The sequence below is a fragment of the Ceratina calcarata genome, unplaced genomic scaffold (genome assembly GCF_001652005.2).
Source record: "Ceratina calcarata isolate Rehan_Ccalc_2016 unplaced genomic scaffold, ASM165200v1 scaffold383.2, whole genome shotgun sequence".
NCBI classification, from domain to species: Eukaryota; Metazoa; Arthropoda; class Insecta; order Hymenoptera; family Apidae; genus Ceratina; species Ceratina calcarata.
Window position 1 is genome coordinate 105697 of NW_017161554.1, and position 9038 is coordinate 114734.

Here is a 9038-nt window from a genome sequence, read left to right on the forward strand (position 1 = left end):
GAATTAAATAATAGTTTTTATTCAACGATGCAGCCTCATGAAATATAATTTCCCGATTCGAAATGAAACTAAACCCTTTGAGGTTAGACCGCGTAAACCGCAGGAGACATGATGAAAAATGAAGAGGATGATTTCGTAAAACTGAATAGTGCATAACCATATCGATTTCAAGTCATTCGGTTATACCTCGTTTCAGTGACGAAAATGAGTTCCGAATTAACATTAGGCGTACGCCTAGACCCTCAAACATTGACTACGATTAAATTAAGTGACATTAATTTCAAAACAAAAGTCGAGGAGCTGAAGCAAGAAACGGCTGGGAGAGTTAACCTCTCCAAAGACCTATTCGGTAACCGTCATTAGAAAAACTGTGTGTTTAAAACTATGGATTAATTAATTATCAAGCTTTTTATATCGAATTGTTTTCCAGAATTAATTTATTGCGGATGCATCCTCGAAGATGATCAAACTTTGGAATACTACGGTTTGAAAAACGGTGCAATGGTGCACGTATTAAGAAAAAGGGAACGAGAGACGCTATCGTTCCCTAGATTCATACCAGAAGACAGTATTTTACAACTACTCCGAAGCGCTTTGAACGTACGTCAGCTACGTCCTCAGATTCTATGTAGATACGTAAGCGTGAGAGGTTACACCAGAGAGAGACTCTGGTTATACTTAATATTGCAGGGTTTAGGTAAAAAGCCAGAGGTTATGGACAATATCATTTCGTCTTCTCCTGGATTGCACGAAGACGCTGTAGCGATCGCTGTCTTACAAGATCCTGAATTAATGGCATGTTTCACAGACGTAGACACTGTCCGAAGGTAAGTTTTATTACACGTAGTGATTTCTATTATTAATATTCGTTAACGAGTATCAAATTATTCAATCAGATTCGCGAAGGCACATCCGGTTTTGGTCGAAGCTGCTCAGAACATAGCAGCTGCAGTGCATGCGGAGGTGCATAAGAACGCGACGACTGGCTCGAACTCCTTGCCAAATTCACAGCCTGCAGCCTGCCCTTACAATTTAGACAATTTAAGCGACGATGAGGAGATGGCAGGAGACTCGTCTCAATCCTCGGATTCCACACAGCCGACGAATCTGCCCGTACCTTCTAACGTGCCCGCCACTGTGCCTTCGAACGTAACCTCGAACGTAACCTCGAACGTAACTTCTACACGGCCGAACACTGCGATCACCACCGCACAATTGGAAGCGTCGTTGAGCAGAGCAAGAGCCAGAAGCAGCTACTCATCCGCGAATCCTCCATCGACCAGCATTATGAACAATCCTGAAATTATAACCACGGAAATGTTCACGCGAGCGATGCAGCAAGTGCACGCGCCGGCTATTACGCCTCGGGCGATTGAATTACGGAGGTTATTGGGACAGATGCACGAATTAGGACTGCGTAATGACACTCTTAACCTCCGCGCGTTGTATTTAACCAATTGCGACGTCCAAGCAGCGATCGAACTCGTGTTCAGTGGCTTTGGCAGTAATTAAGTTCGAAATTAGAGTCTGTGATCTGTTAGCGTTGCACGCAGAACGTATAAATTGTACGTCTCTTACTTTTAAATCTTATAACCTAAAAAAAATAAGGAAATTTTCGTTAATCGGTTAATTGACACGGCGCAACATCGCTAAGGATTTCGTCGGATCACTAAAAGCGTTATGGCTTGTTTATATACTTTTGATAATCTTATTGATAATCATATTTTATACAGTTTTGTTAAATGTACATAAAGCGATTAAATAAAGCGATAACAATTCGTATTGTCTATTATATTCTTAACCTTTCCATCCTTGATTACGTATTTATTTCTTCAGGTAAGCGTGCTCGACGTTTAACGCCTAATCTCAATTTCTGAAACAAAACGAATATAACCAAAGAAAAGGAAAACAATTTATTTTCTTCTTTCTTTTTCTTTCTAAAAACGTTTCTCCTTAATTCGCATTCGAATTATCGTCGAAAATAAGGTTATTTTATTATAAAAGTAAAAGGTTATTTTTTCGCGATGTTTTTTATACAACGTACGCGATTTTGAACGTAATTTTCAAGGCCGAGCAATGCACTTCGATCTTCAAACACAAATAAAGAAAATTATAATACGTCTGTGTATATAAAATAAAGGCTACGTAGTACATAGACGTATATGCAAATAAAGAGAGAGTACACGAACAGGATAGGATAGAACGTAATGATTATAAAGTTGTATCAGCATATTTACGAATAATATATACACGCATGTGTGAGTGTGAGAAATCGTGGTCGTGTGCATGTTGCATACGTCGTATCATGCGTACGTGTGTGTGTCGAGTGTAAGTGTACAAGAGTTTAGGGAACGCGACGTGTAAATGTTCGGTAGGAAAGTTATGTTGAGACGGTGTGTCGTGCGAGGGAACAGTAGTGCATCGTTTTAATAACGCATCGATGATGTATGAACAAACAGCGATTAAGTATTGACCTTCCTAGCGTTTCACTTCGATCACACACGTCCCCTTACGAGCGTTCTCTTCTTTACACGTCCCGCATACTTACGCCAGTCACTCGGCCTCGGCGCGATGGGTTATTTCCTAAGGAGCGATCATACTTTTTCAAACAAACAAATAAAACTCGCCTGTAAGCATTGAACAGACATACGATTTCCCAGCGAATTTTTTTACACGCGATGGGTTATTTCCCGAACGGCGATATCACACATTTTAACGAACACACTTCTGTTTGAGTAAGTCCGCTCGTACGATTTTCCACTGTTTCTTTTACACTCTCTTGCACGCGGTACGTTGGGTTATTTAAGAACCATTCTGTAAGCCATTTTAAAACTGTTTTAATAAGAATAATCACGTATTTTCTCAACATTTTCAGAGCCCATTTCAGGTTTCTATTAGTATAACGATTTATGAAACAGACGTAGAGATGCTTCCTAATATACAGGATAAGGAGTACAGAGTCCTCGACTTAGTTCGCCAACGTGAGATACAGGTAATTTATCTAATTCAATTAATAATAAGTATTGATTGTTCTTTTTAAATTTTATCCAGGACTCTGTGACTTATGCTGTGTCGCAAAAGCTGCACGTGACAGAGAATCTGATCTCTCGTCTGGGACTTGAGAAAGAATTGAACGGCCATACGGGATGCGTGAATTGTTTAGAATGGAACGAAAGCGGCCAGTAAGTATTATAAATCTAATACGTAATTTATGTTATTTCTAGTATAGTAGAAGCATTAGAAGACAGATGTGTTTGTACGATATAAAGAAATGTGAGAATGTAAGATGAAATGAATTTTTAGAATCCTGGCTTCGGCGTCGGATGACATGAACATTATATTATGGGATCCGTTTCGGTACGAGAAGAAATTGGTGCTCCGTACACGTCACCATGGGAATATATTCTCTGTGAAGGTACCACGATTGATTCTTCTGACTTAAAACAATACATACATCATAGAATTAAATGTTTTAAGCAAAAGTTACTGTTTTCTTATTGATGAATGTATATTCGGTTTCAGTTCTTGCCAAAGTCTGACGACAGGATATTGGTATCGGGCGCGGGGGACGGGAAAGTACGGGTGCGGGACCTTACGATTCTCGAGCCTCTGTTCTCGTGTAATTGTCACGTGGGCCGCGTGAAACGTATCGCCACCGCGAACACTGTACCTTTCCTGTTCTGGAGCGCCGCCGAGGACGGCCTCGTGTTACAGTACGACATCCGTACCCCCCATAGCTGTAAAGACGATAGTTATAATAGTGTGTTAGTGAATCTTGTCAATCACGCGGGCCGATACGCTGAGGGCAAGTGTATTTCTGTGAATCCAAAAAGACCTGAACTGATAGCCGTCGGAGCCAACGACGCGTACATTCGGATGTACGACCGTAGGATGATTAAACTCTCTCCGGTAATTGTTAAATATTCACAAGTCGTATTTAGAATTCATAATTTAGACTGTGTATTTTGTCAGAATGATAAATAACGAAAATTATTAGAGATATCATAAGCTGGATGCACTTTTCAATGTTTAACTGGTAAAAAAATCACAGTCTTTCTATTAATAATCATTGAATTTATAAAATGTTTTATTTATCATAAGAATCCGGAGGCTATCGATAATAGAGGAAGACTGAATGATGTGTATTTCCCTACAAATAGGTGCCTGCTTCGTTTCAGCATAGACAGTGGACAAGAGGGAGCACGTTTCGTTTCCCTGGCGGAGGCGACGCAGAGGAAAACGTGCCGTTGGCTTGCGCACAGTACTTTATCGCGGGTTCGTTCGTACGATCAGAAATAGCGTACGCGACTCCTATACCCTTATCTCCCTGTTTAATCGCATATTACACGATCACTCTAACGGAGATTGTTTCATGTTACAGGCCATTTGCATTCACGACAGCGCGACACCAACAGAAGCTTGACCACGACGTATTTAACGTTCAGCGCCGACGGGAACGAGCTCCTCGTCAACATGGGCGGCGAGCAAATTTATCTGTTCGACGTGAACAATCCGAAGAACATGAAAACCTGCTTTGGATACTCGTCGAACATGTATCTAGGTAATCATAATAATCGTTACAGATTTTACTCGTTTCATTAAGTCATTCATTAAACGTTCGTTCTCTTCTCTTTTGCGTTTCACGTAATTTTCATTAATCTTTTAAGCATTAATGTATTCAAATTTTTTACAATTTACTGACAGGAGATTTGTGTACGGACAAGAATGAAGATGTTACCACTTTGATTAAGAAAAACGTTAAGAATCTACCGCCGCACGTGGAGGAATTGAAACGTCAGGTGAGAGGAATCATGCTTAGAGGTTTACTTTATGTTTCTTTCTATTATTATGATTTTCTAGGCTGACGAGAGTTTTGAGCAACACAAATATTCGCTGGCGATTAATTTGTACAACAAAGCGATCAGTTATTGTCCTACAGCGTCCGCGCTTTTCGCTAACAGAGCTGCAGCGTACATGAAACGAACTTGGTACGCGTTTGACGTTGTTTAATAAATTTTAAACACTGTATAATACAATACTCTGAAATATTTTACGAATTACAGGGATGGAGACACGTACGCTGCTCTCAAAGATTGCCAGACGACGTTACTCCTCGATCCAGGACACATAAAAGCTCATTTCAGGTAAAACGACTGGCAAACTCTTACTTAATCTAGAAACTCTTCAGCTTTAATCTTGATATACTTACGTGTTCGCAGACTGGCTCGTTGCCTTTATGATCTGCACCAAGCGCCAGAAGCAGATAAAGTGATTAAAGAGTTCCAACAGAAGTTCCCTGTGTACGCGTCGAACTCTGCATGTAAAGCTTTAAAAATGGATATAAAGGAAGCCGTGGATTCAGGTACGTTCGTCTTTCTCATCAGGTCGAAGCTAATAATTCAATTTTTACTTGTAATCTTCTATCAGGTCGAGACAGCGAGCTGAGTCAGTCGATGATCCAAATATCGGATCACGAAGAGGAATGGCGAAGCAATACGTTCGATTACAAGATGAGATTCTGCGGACACTGCAATACGACCACCGACATAAAGGAGGCAAACTTCTTTGGCAAGTATGTGAATAATATAAAAAACAATGAATGAATTGTATAATTATTGTTGCATTTATAATTACCGCTTTTTATCTTTAAGCAATGGTCAATATATTGTGGCAGGATCGGACGATGGTTCGTTTTTTATATGGGATCGTAATACCACAAATATTGTTAGGGTGTTGAGAGGCGACGAACGCATCGTGAATTGCCTCCAGCCCCATCCGTCTACGTGTCTGCTAGCTACTAGTGGCATCGACCCAGTAGTTCGATTATGGAGTCCTTTACCTGAGGTACGCGCTTCAATTATGACTAAAATGTAATAGTTTTTATTAAATTGACGTTTGTTTGAAACAGGACGGCAGCGTGAACGAAAGGGAGATCCAAAATCTGGAGGACGCCGCGTCTGCGAATCAGGTTCGCATGAACAGCGACCCGTTCGAGGTGATGTTAATGAACATGGGTTACCGGTTTCCGGGTCAGCCGGTAGACTTGAACGACGACGACGACGGTAATCAAGACCAAACGATCGTGCAGCCTAGCTGTAAACCGAGTTAATTAAAGGGAAATTAACAAACATCGGAGGAGGAGTAAACGATCGAAAACTTACGTCAATGTTATATAGAAAAATGCTGCTGCTTTAATTGCAACTATTTTTCTTTTGTCGATTTCTCATAGTCGTTGGTTTTTTATCAGGTATACAGAAATATTTCAGAAAATGTTAAAACCGATCTAAGCGTTAGAGGAGGGAGAAAAATAGTTGTGTATTGAATAAATGTGAAAATTCTTATCCGTGACGTTTTTCATGTACAGAGGCAATTGCTAAAAAAAGAAAAAAACCGATTAATTGATAAGACAACGTGGTAGAAGGAGACTATAGTGATATATTTAAATAATTAAATCTTCTGATAAGCCGACAGATGAATTTCGGTGAACGCTAGATCTACATACGAACTTTCATTCGAATTTATATATTTCTGTTCTTTTTTTGTCAGCAGTTAGTTCTAATTAAGTTTCACGGTGTAATTCTATCGATGTTTATGTTAATCGCACGTAGCGATGCACAGCGAGCACGTATAATTATTTCAGATGGTTATCTATGTAGTCGTGATATTTCTGAATTTTTCATTAATTAACTCTGAGGTACGAGCTCCCATAAACTTTGTAACGTGCTGGTTTCCCGGGGCTCCTCTGCTGCGACACCTAAGTAAGTCGAGAACGCCGGTCGCCTCTGATTCAAACCTTCGGAGAAGTAATAACCGAACACGTTCGAAATCTCAATTTCCTCCTCTTGTACTTCAGATTGTTGTTCTTCGTTTAAACGTTGTTGTACCGGAGCCTGTCACGGGACGATTAACTGCATTGTAATGTATTTATTTATTCAATAAATTTTTTTACGTAAATCAGACTTTTATAAAACATTCAAAGACGAGATATCACCTGATGCTCGAAAGTGTAATCGACACCGAATATAGGAGACTTCTCGAACGTTTTCAGTATCATCAAAATCTCCTTGTGGACGGTGTGAAGCTTCTGAATCGGATTTATTTGAAATCCTAATACATACTCGCCGCTCGTTTCTGTACTCGTGATCACCAAAGTAGGCCCGAACTTAGAATTCTTTATAGAAATCTGTATAGAAATTCATGCTTTATTTTTACAATTAATAAGTATTCATTTATGTTCTTCGCCTACTTACGTTGGCTATTACGAGATAAGGTATTGATATGTTGAATTGATAATTCATATCAGCGAACCATACTAAACGTATGTTAGTTATGATCAGGATTCCAATATTCCCCTAACAGAGAAGATAGAATTACTGTTTTTATTGTTTCAATTTTGTATGGAATAATGAAATAGGTCTCGACCTGTTCTAATGATAAATTCCAAATATCTTGCGAAGTAGAATGCACCACTTCTTGTGGTAATAAAGTTAATTGCTTGTCGTTAATGATTCCACTTCTCAATCGAATCTCTCGATAAATTTTAGATGAAACGTAAGCTCTGTAAAAAAAGTGATAGTCGTTAATTAAGATTCCCTCTTTCTACTCTCTCTACTGGTTTTCATGTATTCCTAATTTCTACTGACTTGCCTTGTGAGATAATTTATTTATTAATTACGAGTAGGAAAAGGTGATCTTGAAACTTTTTAATTATGTAATAAGCATTTTTTATATACCTGTAGACACCAATAACAGATGTATAGTGCCTTGTACTCTTCGGATCTAAATTTGTAAATATAAATTCATATCTACAATTTCTAAAAGAAGCTAAAACATACAGAGCTTGCACGTGTTTCCCTTGGAGCTACAAAAATATCTGTTCATTATTTAAAGTACGCAGAAATAATATAGAATAATAACTGATGAAACTATCTACTGACGCTGTGTACGGTTTTAGTGTTCACTGTGACAAAAGTATTAAAGCCAACACCTGTAAGAAACATTTAACATTTTCTATTTCTATAATTCTTGAAGAAGTACATAACTGAAGCTGTAAGTTTAAATTGTTGAAGTGATTTCGTGTGAATCGTACTTAGATTTACTCTGGGTAGAAATAGAGAATGCCAGAGAATCCTGAGATTCGTCACTACGAGCCTCCCATTATCACCTGCGTTCCCTTTCGTGTCTTCTATTAAATCCAGTTTGTCAACTGTGAACTCTCCCAATCGCAATTGCATTTGACTAACAGGAAGAAACAGAAACTTTACAATATTTCATACAAAGTATCCAGATTTGTATCTAAGAAATGTTACATTACTTGTAGGAAATATCAAATCGGACTTCATTGTCTTGCCACATTTTTATTAACGACGTATAATGTACTAAGTATCTACTACATAACAGCGTAGTTCAACTATTGTAAAAATCAATATCTCCATCCTTCCATAAGACCTGACTATACATTATGTACGAAGCGATGCTTTACTTGAGAGTCCAGCATTAGTTTTAAAACGATTGTTACATTGCATTCTTGAAACATAGTTTCTGGATATTCAAAGTGTTCTGCTGGAATCTGTTTCTTCCTTTTTGATACATAATGAATTATAAAATCCTTCCTTTTCGTTTTCCATTATAATTTATTTACAGAATCACCTTTACAGTTTACTCTTTCTAAACGTGTATTAAATCCTTAAACAGAATTAGTGATGCTCTCCATGAGCTTCGTCCTCATCATGAGAAGGCGCGTAACTAATTCCAAAGGCTTGCTCTACACCAATTGTTATTAAGAATGCAGGAATTCCAACTAGGAACCCACGAGTTAATCCTCTGACCGCTCGCGACACATTAGTACCAGGAAATGCTTTATAACGCCATACTTCGTTTCTTAACCAAGGATCCTTTAATCCTTTCTCGGCTAATTCCTCTCGGAGCTTCATGAGCTCTGGGACTTCTTCTACTTTGTATATGTCAGGCTTTGGCACTGTGTATGGTGGCTCGTGACCGTGACCGTGGCCTCCCATCTTTCCTCAGATCTTCACCTG

At 38.8% G+C, this 9038-nt stretch overlaps 4 protein-coding genes across 12 annotated transcripts in view; 2 read left to right on the plus strand and 2 right to left on the minus strand.

Annotated features, from left to right (window-relative positions):
* Positions 1-90: 90 nt before the first annotated feature.
* LOC108625972 (ubiquitin-like protein 7) lies at positions 91-1780 on the plus strand. The gene is made up of 4 exons (XM_018026354.2): positions 91-349; positions 431-600; positions 691-827; positions 897-1780. The coding sequence occupies exons 1-4, from the start codon at positions 205-207 to the stop codon at positions 1510-1512; spliced, it is 1068 nt and encodes a 355-aa protein (XP_017881843.1). The 5' UTR covers positions 91-204; the 3' UTR covers positions 1513-1780.
* Positions 1781-2316: 536 nt separating this feature from the next.
* Positions 2317-6341, plus strand: adp (WD and tetratricopeptide repeats 1). 7 transcript variants are annotated; one of them, XM_018026352.2, is made up of 14 exons: positions 2319-2788; positions 2876-2992; positions 3052-3182; positions 3304-3415; positions 3523-3909; positions 4179-4275; positions 4382-4561; positions 4705-4799; positions 4861-4988; positions 5064-5144; positions 5220-5362; positions 5428-5572; positions 5652-5844; positions 5909-6341. In XM_018026352.2, the coding sequence occupies exons 2-14, from the start codon at positions 2927-2929 to the stop codon at positions 6107-6109; spliced, it is 1959 nt and encodes a 652-aa protein (XP_017881841.1). In that variant the 5' UTR covers positions 2319-2788; positions 2876-2926; the 3' UTR covers positions 6110-6341. The 7 variants fall into 7 exon arrangements, with proteins under 7 accessions (XP_017881842.1, XP_017881841.1, XP_017881836.1 ...); XM_018026347.2 differs by having other exon boundaries at positions 2320-2788; positions 4161-4275; XM_018026348.2 differs by having other exon boundaries at positions 2320-2735; positions 4161-4275.
* A 74-nt stretch (positions 6342-6415) lies between these two features.
* On the minus strand, positions 6416-8514 carry BBS5 (Bardet-Biedl syndrome 5 protein). Of its 2 annotated transcripts, none has more exons than XM_018026355.2 (8): positions 8315-8514; positions 8090-8238; positions 7938-7987; positions 7734-7861; positions 7423-7558; positions 7251-7352; positions 6992-7183; positions 6416-6890 (listed from the first exon to the last, which is right to left on the minus strand). In XM_018026355.2, the coding sequence occupies exons 1-8, from the start codon at positions 8353-8355 to the stop codon at positions 6684-6686; spliced, it is 1005 nt and encodes a 334-aa protein (XP_017881844.1). In that variant the 5' UTR covers positions 8356-8514; the 3' UTR covers positions 6416-6683. The 2 variants fall into 2 exon arrangements, with proteins under 2 accessions (XP_017881844.1, XP_017881846.1); XM_018026357.2 differs by having other exon boundaries at positions 6819-6908.
* Positions 8515-8613: 99 nt separating this feature from the next.
* Positions 8614-9038, minus strand: part of ND-B12 (NADH dehydrogenase [ubiquinone] 1 beta subcomplex subunit 3) — a 1784-nt gene continuing 1359 nt past the window's right edge. For both annotated transcript variants that reach the window (XM_018026358.2, XM_026814387.1), the window contains exon 2: positions 8614-9035. In XM_018026358.2, the coding sequence (XP_017881847.1) occupies positions 8697-9017 (321 nt within the window). In that variant the 5' untranslated portion in view covers positions 9018-9035 and the 3' untranslated portion in view covers positions 8614-8696. The remainder of the gene's footprint in view (positions 9036-9038) is intronic.

Bases quoted from the DNA above. Each gene is read 5' to 3' on its own strand.
- LOC108625972 (XM_018026354.2), top strand. From the start codon at position 205: ATGAGTTCCGAATTAACATTAGGCGTACGCCTAGACCCTCAAACATTG. The intron at 601-690 runs GTACGTCAGCTA...TTAATATTGCAG, and splicing joins TACTCCGAAGCGCTTTGAAC to GGTTTAGGTAAAAAGCCAGA. The intron at 828-896 runs GTAAGTTTTATT...TTATTCAATCAG, and splicing joins GACGTAGACACTGTCCGAAG to ATTCGCGAAGGCACATCCGG.
- adp (XM_018026347.2), top strand. From the start codon at position 2,927: ATGCTTCCTAATATACAGGATAAGGAGTACAGAGTCCTCGACTTAGTT. The intron at 4,276-4,381 runs GTTCGTTCGTAC...TTCATGTTACAG, and splicing joins CGCACAGTACTTTATCGCGG to GCCATTTGCATTCACGACAG. The intron at 5,845-5,908 runs GTACGCGCTTCA...TGTTTGAAACAG, and splicing joins TATGGAGTCCTTTACCTGAG to GACGGCAGCGTGAACGAAAG.
- BBS5 (XM_018026355.2), bottom strand. From the start codon at position 8,355: ATGTGGCAAGACAATGAAGTCCGATTTGATATTTCCTACAA. The intron at 7,862-7,937 runs GTCAGTAGATAG...ATATTTTTGTAG, and splicing joins ACACTAAAACCGTACACAGC to CTCCAAGGGAAACACGTGCA. The intron at 7,184-7,250 runs GTAAGTAGGCGA...ATTTCTATACAG, and splicing joins CTTATCTCGTAATAGCCAAC to ATTTCTATAAAGAATTCTAA.